The 11,399-nt window shown below is 43.0% G+C and overlaps 1 protein-coding gene across 1 annotated transcript in view; it reads left to right on the top strand.

Annotated features, from left to right (window-relative positions):
- Positions 1 to 11,399, top strand: part of LOC122556295 (rho guanine nucleotide exchange factor 4-like) — an 84,402-nt gene that overhangs the window by 6,247 nt on the left and 66,756 nt on the right. The window contains exons 2-3 of the mRNA XM_043702924.1: positions 1,933 to 2,046; positions 7,286 to 7,378. Coding sequence (XP_043558859.1) covers positions 1,933 to 2,046; positions 7,286 to 7,378 — 207 coding nt within the window. The remainder of the gene's footprint in view (positions 1 to 1,932; positions 2,047 to 7,285; positions 7,379 to 11,399) is intronic.

Below are 11,399 nucleotides of genomic sequence, written 5' to 3' on the forward strand. Positions count from 1 at the left end.
AGTCCCCCATAGCAACCACCCTATTACTTTCACTCTTCTCTTGAATCATCCTCGCAATTCTTTCTTCTACGTTTCTAGGACTATTGGGAGGCCTGTAAAAGACTCCTTACAGGGTGACCTCACCTTTCCTATTCCTAACCTCAGCCCAAACTACCTCAGATGGTGAGTCTTCATCCATCGTCCTTTCCACCGCTGTAATACTATCTTTGACAAGCAATGCCACACCTCCCCCTCCTTTATCCCCACCTCTGACCCTACTAAAACATTTAAATCCTGGGACCTGCAACAGCCAATCCTGTCCCTGTTTTACCCATGTCTCCGTAATAGCCACAACATCGAAGTCCCAGGTGCCAACCCACGCTGCAAGTTCACCTACCTTATTTCGTATATTTCTTGCATTGACGTATACACACTTCAAGCCACTTTCCTGTTTACAGGCACCCTCCTTTGAGATTGATGCCATGTTCCTAACCTCCCTACACTCCAGGTCCTGCAACCTAAGGCTACAGTCTGGGTTCCCATGCCCCTGCAGAGTTAGTTTAACCCCCCCCCAAGAGCACTAGCAAACCTCCCGCCAAGGATACTGGTGCCCCTCAGGTTCAGGTGTAGACCATCCTGTTTATAGAGGTCCCACCTTCCCCAGAAGAAAAAAACAGTTATCTAGATACCGGAATCCCTGCCTCCTGCACCATCCCTGTCGCCACGCATTTAACTGTTCTCTCTCCCCATTCCTCGACTCTCTATCACGTGGCATGGGTAACAAACCAGAGACAACAACTCTGTTTGTTCTAACTCTGAGCTTCCAACCTAGCTCCCTGAAAGCCTGCCTAACATCCTCAGCCCTCCTCCTACCTATGTCATTGGTGCCAATGTGGACCACGACTTCGGGCTGCTCCCCCTCCCCTTTAAGGACCTGGAAAACATGATCAGAGACATCATGTACCCTTGCACCTGGGAGGCAACATACCAAACGTGAGTCTCTCTCGCCCCCACAAAATCGCTTATCTGTGCCCCGAACTATCGAGTCCCCAATTACTATTGCTCTGCTCTTCTCCACCCTGACCTTCTGAGCAACGAGGACAGACTCCGTGCCAGTGGCCTGAGTCCCATTACTTACCCCTGGGAAACAAGCTATGGGAAATGCGTAAGGGGTGGCATGGTGGCTCAGTGGTTCGCACTGCTGCTTCACAGCGCCTGGGACCCGGGTTTGATTCCAGCCTCGGGCAACTGTTGTGTGGTGTTTGTACATTCTTCACATGTCTGAATGGGTTTCCTTTGGGTGCTCCAATTTCCTCTCACAATCCAAAGATGTGCAGGTTAGGTGAATGGGGCATGCTAAATTGCCAGTTGTGCTCATGGATGTGTAGATTAGGTGGATTAGTCAGGGGTAAATGTAGAGTAATGGGGAATGAGCTTGGGTGGGATACTATTTGGAGGGTCAGTGTGGACTTGCTGGGCCGAAGGGTCTGTTTCCACACTGTAGGGATTCTAAAAAAAATTATAATTTTATAACTCCCATGGTGTCAAGATGATGAAGCTAATGACTTTACCCTGTGCAATACTGTTCTAGAATTTGATTGCCTATCCTCCAGATTTCCATTCTGAACACACTTTAAGTGCATAAAAAAACAATTTTGTTACACTAGGATATCAAATAAGCTGCTTTTCTAACCAAAATCTTAATCCATATTTAATTGAAGCTTGTAATGAAACAAATCCCCGCCATTATTTTGAATATATAATTACTGGCTCTTTCTTCACAACCAGTTTCTTTGTTTGCATTAGTTGTTACTATTGTAATTTGCTTTTAACTGACAAAATATCTTAAGAAGCAACAAGGGATTATCTTGTTGTAATTTTGATGATATCTGATGGTGGTAGAATTATATTTTGTTTTAGATTTGAAAATAACACATGTTTCTTCTCTTGAAGCCATTAACTGCAAAAGATCCTTATCAGATGGCATATAAGGACCATGTGTATGAACTGATTAAAAAGGAAACCACAACTAAAGATGTACAGAAACCTGAAGTGTCTGAACAAAAGGTAAACAGTAGTTCTGATGAATGGAGGAGACTGTAGTAAAAACTTGAAGGTGTATGTCAAATATGTGGTCCAGTCAGCAATTCACAAAGCACAATATTTGCATATTTATGATAGAATTCACTACTAACTTGAGATCTTAATCAAAAACATTGCAGAAAAAGCTTCAAAATATTCTGGTTACTAAATGGTCAAAAAATAGATACAAGGATCTGATTGTGTAAATAATCTACATCCATTGCTTCTAATGCAGTCAGCAGGCTCACGTCTGGCTGACAGTTAATTTGCAGATTCAGACCAGATAGCCATGATGGGCAAAGCCAAGAGATACCCCAACAACCTAGATGCAGCATTCCAAAAAATTTGTGGACCTCACATAAATTGCCATGGTCAATGAATGTATATTCGAATGCCATACCCTATTCTACAATTAAAACAAAACTGGGAAAGGCACCGGTATTGGCCTATGCACGGGAAATAGAAGTACAGGATTCATTCTGAAATGTCATCTTCACTCACGTCTGGGGACTTCTGCTAGAATTCAAAGAACTGTCCAATGGACAAGCCAAGCAACAGCCTGATGTAGTCAAACTCACTCAAACTCAATGTCCTACATGCAACAACAACCGTCAGCACTTGGTGACCTGCCACCCGATGAGTTTTCATAGCAATATACAATCAGAAGTAAGTTGATGTTCCGATTCCAGTGACCCTTCTTCAGAACTGATAATAGCTAGGAAAATATATGATGTCAGGAGGTGTGTGGGGCAGTGAAGGACTGATTGGGTAGGTAGAGATGGATCCCAGAGAGAAAGAATGATAGTTAGTCAAAGAATTGAATGATCTTCAGCCAGGAAAGGAGAAAAGTGGTTAGCACTGCTACCTCACAGTGCCAGAGACCCGGGTTCAATTCCCGCCTCAGGCGACTGACTGTGTGGAGTTTGCACGTTCTCCCCGTGTCTGCATGAGTTTCCTCCAGGTGCTCTGGTTTCCTCCCACAGTCCAAAGATGTGCAGGTCAGGTGAATTGGCCATGCTAAATAGCCCGTAGTGTTAGTTGAAGTGGTAAATGTAGGGGTATGAGTGGGTTGCACTTCAGCGGGTCAGTGTGGACTTGTTGAGCCGAAGGGCCTGTTTCCACACTGTAAGTAATCTAAAAAGCTGTAAATGGGGACCCTAAACAGGTGAAAATGAGTTGGCTGTGCTGAAAGAAGTCCACATCATGACAGGGCCTACGAGTGGGGAATGGATGTAGCAAAAGGCATTCAGGTTCTAAAAATTGTTGAAATTAATATTGAGACCTGAAGGCTGCAGGGTCTCCAGCTGAGCTTCGCTGGATCACGGCAGCAAGCCAGTGGGAGATATGTTGGCCAGAAAACATTGTGCTGCGTTGACATGGCAGACAACTGGAAACTCAGGGTTATTTTTGCAGAGAGAACATAGTTGCACAAAGTAATCATCAAGTCTGTGTTTTATCTCCTCTACATTGAGTAGAGTACAGTGGTCTAGATTGACAGAAGTGCAGGTAAAAATCACTTACAAGGTGTGTCTGGAGCTAAGCATAGTGAGGAGGGAAGAAGGGCAGCACGGTGACTCAGTGGTTAGCACTGCTGCCTCACAGCGCCAGGGATCCGGGTTCAATTCCTACCTCAGGCAACTGTCTGTGTGAAGTTGCACATTCTCCTCGTGTCTGCATGGGTTTCCGCTGGGTGCTCCGGTTTCCTCCCACAGTCCAAAGATGTGCAGATCAGGTGAATTGGCAATGCTAAATTGCCCGTAGTGATAGGTACATTAGTCAGGGGTAAATGTAGGGGAATGGGTCTGGGTGGGTTGCTCTTCGGAGGGTTGGTGTGGACTTGTTGGGCCGAAGGGCCTGTTTCCACACTGTAGAGAATCTAATCTAAGAAAATCTAATCTAAACGGGCATGTGTTGCACATTCTGTGATAGCACGGAAAGGTCTTGTGATTAAAGGCGTAATTCAATTAAAGGTGTATTCCAATATTGAGTCAGACTGGTTCTATTTCCAAAATAGGTATTTGTAAAATGTCATATGGATTATAAAAAAAAATTGACTGCTTACAGATTGTGTACTTTTTGAACAAAATAAAATATATCTGCAAATACAATTCTGCAAATGCAAATTCGCCCCATGGACTTATATGTGTGTGCGTGCATGTGGGAGAGTGAGAGTGTGAAAGAATGTGCGTGTGTGTGTGTACGTGCATGCATGTGCATGCGCATTTGTTTGATAGAATGTGCACGTGTGTGTGATGTAGTATATGCGTGTGTGCATGGATGTGAGTGTGGGTGGTGTGTGTGTGTGTGCCTGAGTGTGTGTGTATGAGAGAGGATCTGCATGAGTGTGTGTAAGTGTTTATGTGGGCTGCATGAGTGTGTGTAAGTGTTTATGTGGGCTTGTTGTGTGAGTGTGTGTGAGAGTGTATAGTGTGGTAGGGTCACCTGAAGTGTGACATGAACCCAGCAGTCTTTGACTGCTGAAGTGTTCGCCGACTGGGAGGGAACATCCCTGTCTTGTGATTGTTGCATGGTGTCCATTCATCCATTGTCGTAGCGTCTGCTTGGTCTTGCATCGGGGCATCCTTCCCTGCAATGTATCAGATAGACATCATTTGCCGAGTCACATGAGTACTTGCCGTGTACATGGTGGGTGGTGTTCCCACGTGTAATGGTGATATCCATGTTGACAGTCTGACTCGTCTTGCAGTGGTTGCCATGACAGGGTTGTGTGGTATTGTGGTCAATGTTGTCCTGAAGGCTAGGCAGTTTGCTGCGAACAATGGTCTGTTTAAGATATGGTGATTGCTTAAAGGTGAGAAGTGGAGGCGTAAGGATGGTCTTGGCGAGGTGTTTATGCTCATTGATAATGTGTTGTGGGCTGCGAAAAAATGGCATAGTTTCTCTGCTCCCGGAAATTACTGGACAATGAAGGGTGCCCTATCAGTTGCATTCCAGGTCTATCTCCTGAGGAGGTCATTACGGTTTCTCACTGTGGCACATTAGAACTGGCGATCGATGAGTTGAGCATCATACCCTGTTCTTATGAGAGTGTCCTTCATGACCTTCAAGTGTCTGTCATGTTCCTCCTCATCTGAACAGATCTTGTATATGTGTAGAGCTTGTCCGTGGGGGATGGCTGTTTTAATATGTTTAGGGAGGACACAGCTTAAAATGCAGGGTAGACTATTTAAGACAGAGATGAGGAGAAACTTCTTCACCCAGAGAGTGGTGGCTGTGTGGAATGCTCTGCCCCAGAGGGCAGTGGAGGCCCAGTCTCTGGATTCATTTAAGAAAGAGTTGGATAGAGTTCTCAAGGATAGTGGAATCAAGGGTTATGGAGATAAGGCAGGAACAGGATACTGATTAAGGATGATCAGCCATGATCATATTGAATGGTGGTGCAGGCTCGAAGGGCAGAATAGCCTACTCCTACACCTATTGTCTATTGTCTATTGAAGCTGGAGAAGTGTAGCATTGTGAGGTTGTCTGTGGGTTTGTGGTCATGGTAATCAATGCAAGATGTGTGAGAGTGTCGACATGGATTGTATCATTACACATGGGGACACAAGTTTGTGGGCGGCACAGTGGTTAGCACTGCTGCCTCACAGCGCCGGAGACCCGGGTTCAATTCCCGCCTCAGGCGACTGACTGTGTGGAGTTTGCACATTCTCCCCGTGTCTGAGTGGGTTTCCTCCGGGTGCTCCGGTTTCCTCCCACAGTCCAAAGATGTTCAGGTCAGGTGAATTGGCCATGCTAAATTGCCCGTAGTGATAGGTGCATTAGTCAGGGCCTGTTTCCACACTGTAATCTAATCTAATCTAATCACCCACCATGTACGCGGCAGGCACACATGTGACTCAGCCAACATTGTCTATCTGATATACAGCAGGCAACGATGCCCCAAGGCAAGGTACAATGGCGAGACCAAGCAGATGCTACAACAACGGATGAATAGACACCGTGCAACAATCACCAGGCAGGATTGTTCCTCCCAAACAGGGAACACTTCAGCGGTCAGGTACATTTGGCCTCAGATCTTTGTCTGATCATCCTCCTTGGCAGACTTTGGGATGTGCAACGATGCAGAGTAGCCGAGCAGAGGCTGGTAGCCAAGTTTGATTCTCATAGGGATGGCCTTAACTGGGATCTTACGCTCATATAATACTGCAGGTGACCCCAGCACACTATACACTCTCACACATACTCCTACATACTTACAGACTCATGTAGATCCTCTCTCATATACATTTCTCTCAGGCACACACACGCACACCCCACACACTCATACCCTTGCGCCCACCCTCTCACAGGCATATACTCCATCACACTCACACTCACACTCTATCAAGCACGCATATACACACACTCTCACGTGCGCAAGCGCACACACACACACTCCCAGTCTTTCTCTCTCTCTCACACACACATACACACAGAGCCACACACACAAACACACACAAAAACACACACACACACATTCTCTCACTCTCTCTCTGCCACATGCACGCACACACACAGATAAGTTAATGGGGTGAAATTGCATTTGCAGAATTGTATTTGCAGATACATTCGGTTTTGTTCAAAAAGCACACAATCTGTAAGCACACAGTCAATATTTTATATAATCCTTGTGACATTTTATAAATTCCTACTTAGGAAATAGAACGAGTCTGGCTCAAGATTGTAATACAGACAGACTCTAACCTCACACCTTTAATACATTGCCTGAGCTGAGATGTCACCTTTTTATATAAAACCTTAATTTACCTCAGGAATGTGACTTGAAAGAAGTTCTGGGATTAACGTATTAATGAATCAAAACTTGCAATCCATTCTAAAAGATGAAAGACTTAACAGCAATATAGGTTTGTTCAGTATATTGCATTTTGCTATAAATTCTGTGTCCTATGATCCTGCTCCACTAGTTACCAGATGAAGGAGCAACATTCTGAAAGCTTGTACATCCAAATAAACCCGTCGGATTATAACCTGGTGTTGTGTGATTTTTAAGTTTGTCCACCCCAGTCCAACACCAGTGCTTCCACATTCTGAAGGCTACTTTGGGATAGGCAGCAAATGCATGCTGCAAATCTCATATCACATGTAGAAATAATTAAAAAAGAAGTCTGGAAAGTATTCTCTCTGACTTTTCACAGTTGAGTTTTATTAATGAGTGAATTATTTTTATTTCAGTTAATAAATTTATTTATTTCTGTTCTTGAAGCTTGAATATGAGCGAAAGCAACATGAAAACATTAAGAAAAAAGAAAAAACTAGACATAACTTATCAAAGAAACCTGAACAACACACAGTCAAGGTAAAGAACAATGATTTTTCATCAGCAACAGAGATGAATGAAACATTAATTGACAGTAAGGTGTCGGTGACAAGGCAAAATGCCCAATACTCTAATCCTGTTCTTTTGTACAAATTATTTTTAAAAATTTGGGTCATCTAATATACCTGCATTTTTACCATAAAATGAGCTGTTCCATTCCTTTTCAATTAAAAAGCAATGCAAATGTTATACACCAGATGCTGAGAGTATAAATAAGAATCTTTTAATGGCACAGCCTTTGCCATTGAGCATTGAACCTGGCAGAAGCTGTTCAATCTGACAGGATCCCCGATAAAGAATCAAATAAACTCTAACAAAGACCTAAAAAAATTGTATTTCCTGTTTTTTCCAATTACAATTATGATTATGTTAAATTCCTTGAATTGTCTTTTATGTGTTCTAATAGCATGATTAAAATTTTAACTTAAAGAGATACATTTCTCTATTTAGGCTCGGAGTTAATTTTCTACAGTTGCATTTCTGGTAGCTAAGGGCAGATGCTACCATCATGCATATGTGTCATACAGAGTTTCTCAGAATTCTGGCATTAAGTAGGATTCTGGGTAATCCAAGATGGAGGATGGGAAAAAATTGTGGCTGCTCTTTTTTTTTGAGTATTGTAGGTGTTGGCAGTGATTTCCTCAAATTCCAGGAGCGGCAATTGCTGCTTTATATGCTGTTCCATTGTTTTGGAACTTTGGGGGAAAGAAGATCAAAACAATGGCACTTTAAAAAGGTGGAAGACAAACAAAGACAGCAACCACATAGTCAGAGAAATAAACCTATTCTGCCATCTTACACAGCAGTGAATCTACAGAGGTATTGCCTTTTCTGTTTGAGTTCAAATATCTCTGGACATCGGAGTGCATCTAGGAAGAGTTAACAACAGCAAAATTCACAGCTGACTTTAGAGGAACCTGTGTGCGAGAGCTCACAGCACAGAATCAGATGTGCATAGTTTTTGAGTGTAACCTTGCTGTAAATCTACAATAGTGAATAGAGTGGGTGCTTACTTGATTGACATCTGTCTCTTGATTAAATTTTAAAATTATAAACTATAAGTACTAAGTTAGCCTGGAGCACTGATCTATTTTGGAACAATAAGACAATGCTATTTTCTGGGTCTGTAGATTGTGAAGGAGCAAAAATGGCCTTGAGTAGAGTGATGTGTTCTTCCTGTCAGATGTGGGAGTTTTGGGAGAGTTTTCGTGTTGCTGATGATTATATCTGCAGGAAGTGTCTTTGGTTGTAAATCCTATCATAACGCATGGATTGGTTATAGCGGTAGTTAGAGGCAGTAAAAAAAATTACAGGAGCTGGGGTGTGTGATGGATGGCAGTTATTGGAAGAAAGAAAAGCCTCAGATACAATCAGGTAAATGGGTTAACTCCAGAAAAGGTATGAGAGGGAAACAGGTGGTGTAGGAGTCTGTTGTGGCTATCCTCATCTCAAACAAGTATGCTGTTTTGGAAAATATAGGTGTTGATGGACTCTCAGGGCAATGTAGCATGAATAGCCAAGTTTCTGGTACCGAGAATGGCTCTAATGTAATGAGAGTTACATCAGGTTCCAAGCGATTGATTGTGATAGAGGACTCTAACAGAGGCACAGACAGACAGTTCTGTGGCTAGCAGTGAAAAATCAGAATGGTGTGTTGCATCCCTGGTGCCAGGATCAAGGATGTCTCTGAAAGGGTGTAAAATATTCTCAAAGGGAGAGGGACCAGCAGGAGGTCATTGTACACATTGAAACTAATGACATAGGAAGTGAAAAGGATGAGCTTCTGAAGGGAGAATATGGAGAGTTTGGCAGGAATTTAAAAAGTGCGCCCTCGAGTGTAGTAATATCTGGATTACTCCCAGTGTTATGAGCTAGTGAGGGTAGAAATAGGAAGACAGAGCAGATGAATGCATGGTTGATAAGCTGGAGTATGGGAGAAGAATTCACATTTTTGGATCATTGGAATCTCTTCTGGGGTAGAAGTGACCTGTACAAGGACAGATTGCACCTGAAATGGAAGGAGTCTAATATACTGGGAAGGAGATTTGCGAGAGCTGTTGGGGAGGATTTAAATTAGTAAGGTGGGGGTGTGGGGGACGAGGTGAGACCCAGGGAGATAGTGAGGAAAGAGATCAATCTGAGACTGGTACAGTTAGGAAAAGGAGAGTGTCAAACAGTCAGTGCAGGCAGGAACAAAGCAGAGAACAAGACAGGACTGATAAATTAAATTGAATTTATTTCAATGCAAGATGCCTAACAGGGAAGGTAGATGAACTCAGGGCATGGATAGGTACATGGGATTGGGATATCATAGCAATTACAGATATGTGGCTCAAGGATAGACAGGACTGGCAGCTTAATGTTCCAGGATACAAATGCTACAGGAAGGACAGAAAGGGAGGCAAGAGAGGAGGGGTAGTGGTGTTTTTGATAAGGGGTAGCATTACAGCTGTACTAAGGGAGGATATTGCCAGAAATACATCCAGGGACATTATTTGGGTGGAACAGAGAAATAGGAAAGGGATGGTAACCTTACTGGGATTGTATTATAGACCCCCCAGTAGTCACTGGTAAATTGAGAAACAAACTTGTAAGGAGATCTTAGTTATCGTTAAGAGTGATAGGGTGACTATGGTAGGGGATTTTAACATTCCAAACATAGACTGGGACTGCCATAGTGTTAAGGGTTTAGATGGAGAGGCATTTGTTAAGTTTTTACAAGAAAATTTTCTTATTCAGGATGTGAATGTATTGCTCGAGAAGGTACAAAAACTTGACCTACTCTTAGGAAATAAGGCAGGGTAGGAAACTGAGGTGTCAGTGGGGGAGCAATTTGGGGCTAGTTATTGTAATTCTATTCATTGTAAAACAGTGACAGAAATAATAGACAGGATATAAAAGCTGAAATTCTAAATTGGAGGAAGGCCAGTTTTAACAGTATTAGACAAGAACTTTCAGATGTTAACTGGGGGCAGATGTCCACATGTAAAGGGTCAACTGGAAATTGGGAAACCTTCAAAAATGAGATAATGAGAGTCCAGATACAATATATTCCTGTTAGGGTGAAGTGAAAGGCTGATAGGTATAGGGAATGCTGGATGACGAGAGAAATTGATGTTTTGGTTAAGAAAAGGAAGGAAGCATATGTCAATTATAGACAGCAGAGATCAAATGAATCCTTGGAAGAGTATAAAAGCAGTAGGAGTACACTAAAGAGGAAAATCAGGAGGGCAAAAAGGGAACATGAGATAGCTTTGGCAAATAGGGTTAAGGAGAATCCAAAGGGATTTTATAAATATAATAAGGACAAAGGGTAACTAGGGAGAGAATAAGGTCCCTCAAAGATGAGCAAGGCAGCTTATGTGTAGAACCACAGGAGATGGGGGAGGTACTAAATGAGTATTTTGCATCAGTGTGTACTGTGGAGAAAGACATGTGAGGAAATAGATGGTGAAAAATGTTCACATTACACAGGAGGAGGTGCTTGATATTTTAAAATGCATAAAAGATAAGGTGTACCCTAGAACTCTGTGGGAAGTTAGGGAAGTGATTGCTGGGCCCCTTGCTGAGAAATTTGTATCATCGATAGTGACAGGTGGAGGTTGGTTTATGTGCTGCCACTATTTAAGAAAAGCCAGGGAATTATAGACTGGTGAGCCTGACATCGGTGGTGGGCAAGTTGTTGAAGAAATCCTGAGTGACAGGTTTTACATCATTTGGAAAGATAAGGACTGATCAGGGATACTCAACATGGCTTTGTGCGTGAGAAATTATGTCTCATGAATGTGATTGCATTTTTTGAAGTAACAAAGAGGATTGATGAGGGCAGAGTGGTGGACGTGATCTACATGGACTTCAGGAAGGCGTTCGACAAGGTTCCCATGGGAGACTGGTTAGCAAGGTTAGATGTCATGGATTACAGGGAGAACTCACCATTTGGATACAGAACTGGCTCAAAGGTAGAAGAGAGAGGGTGGTGGTGGAGGGTTGCTTTTCAGAC

Source organism: Chiloscyllium plagiosum, chromosome 13 (genome assembly GCF_004010195.1).
Source record: "Chiloscyllium plagiosum isolate BGI_BamShark_2017 chromosome 13, ASM401019v2, whole genome shotgun sequence".
In the NCBI taxonomy this organism is placed as follows: Eukaryota; Metazoa; Chordata; class Chondrichthyes; order Orectolobiformes; family Hemiscylliidae; genus Chiloscyllium; species Chiloscyllium plagiosum.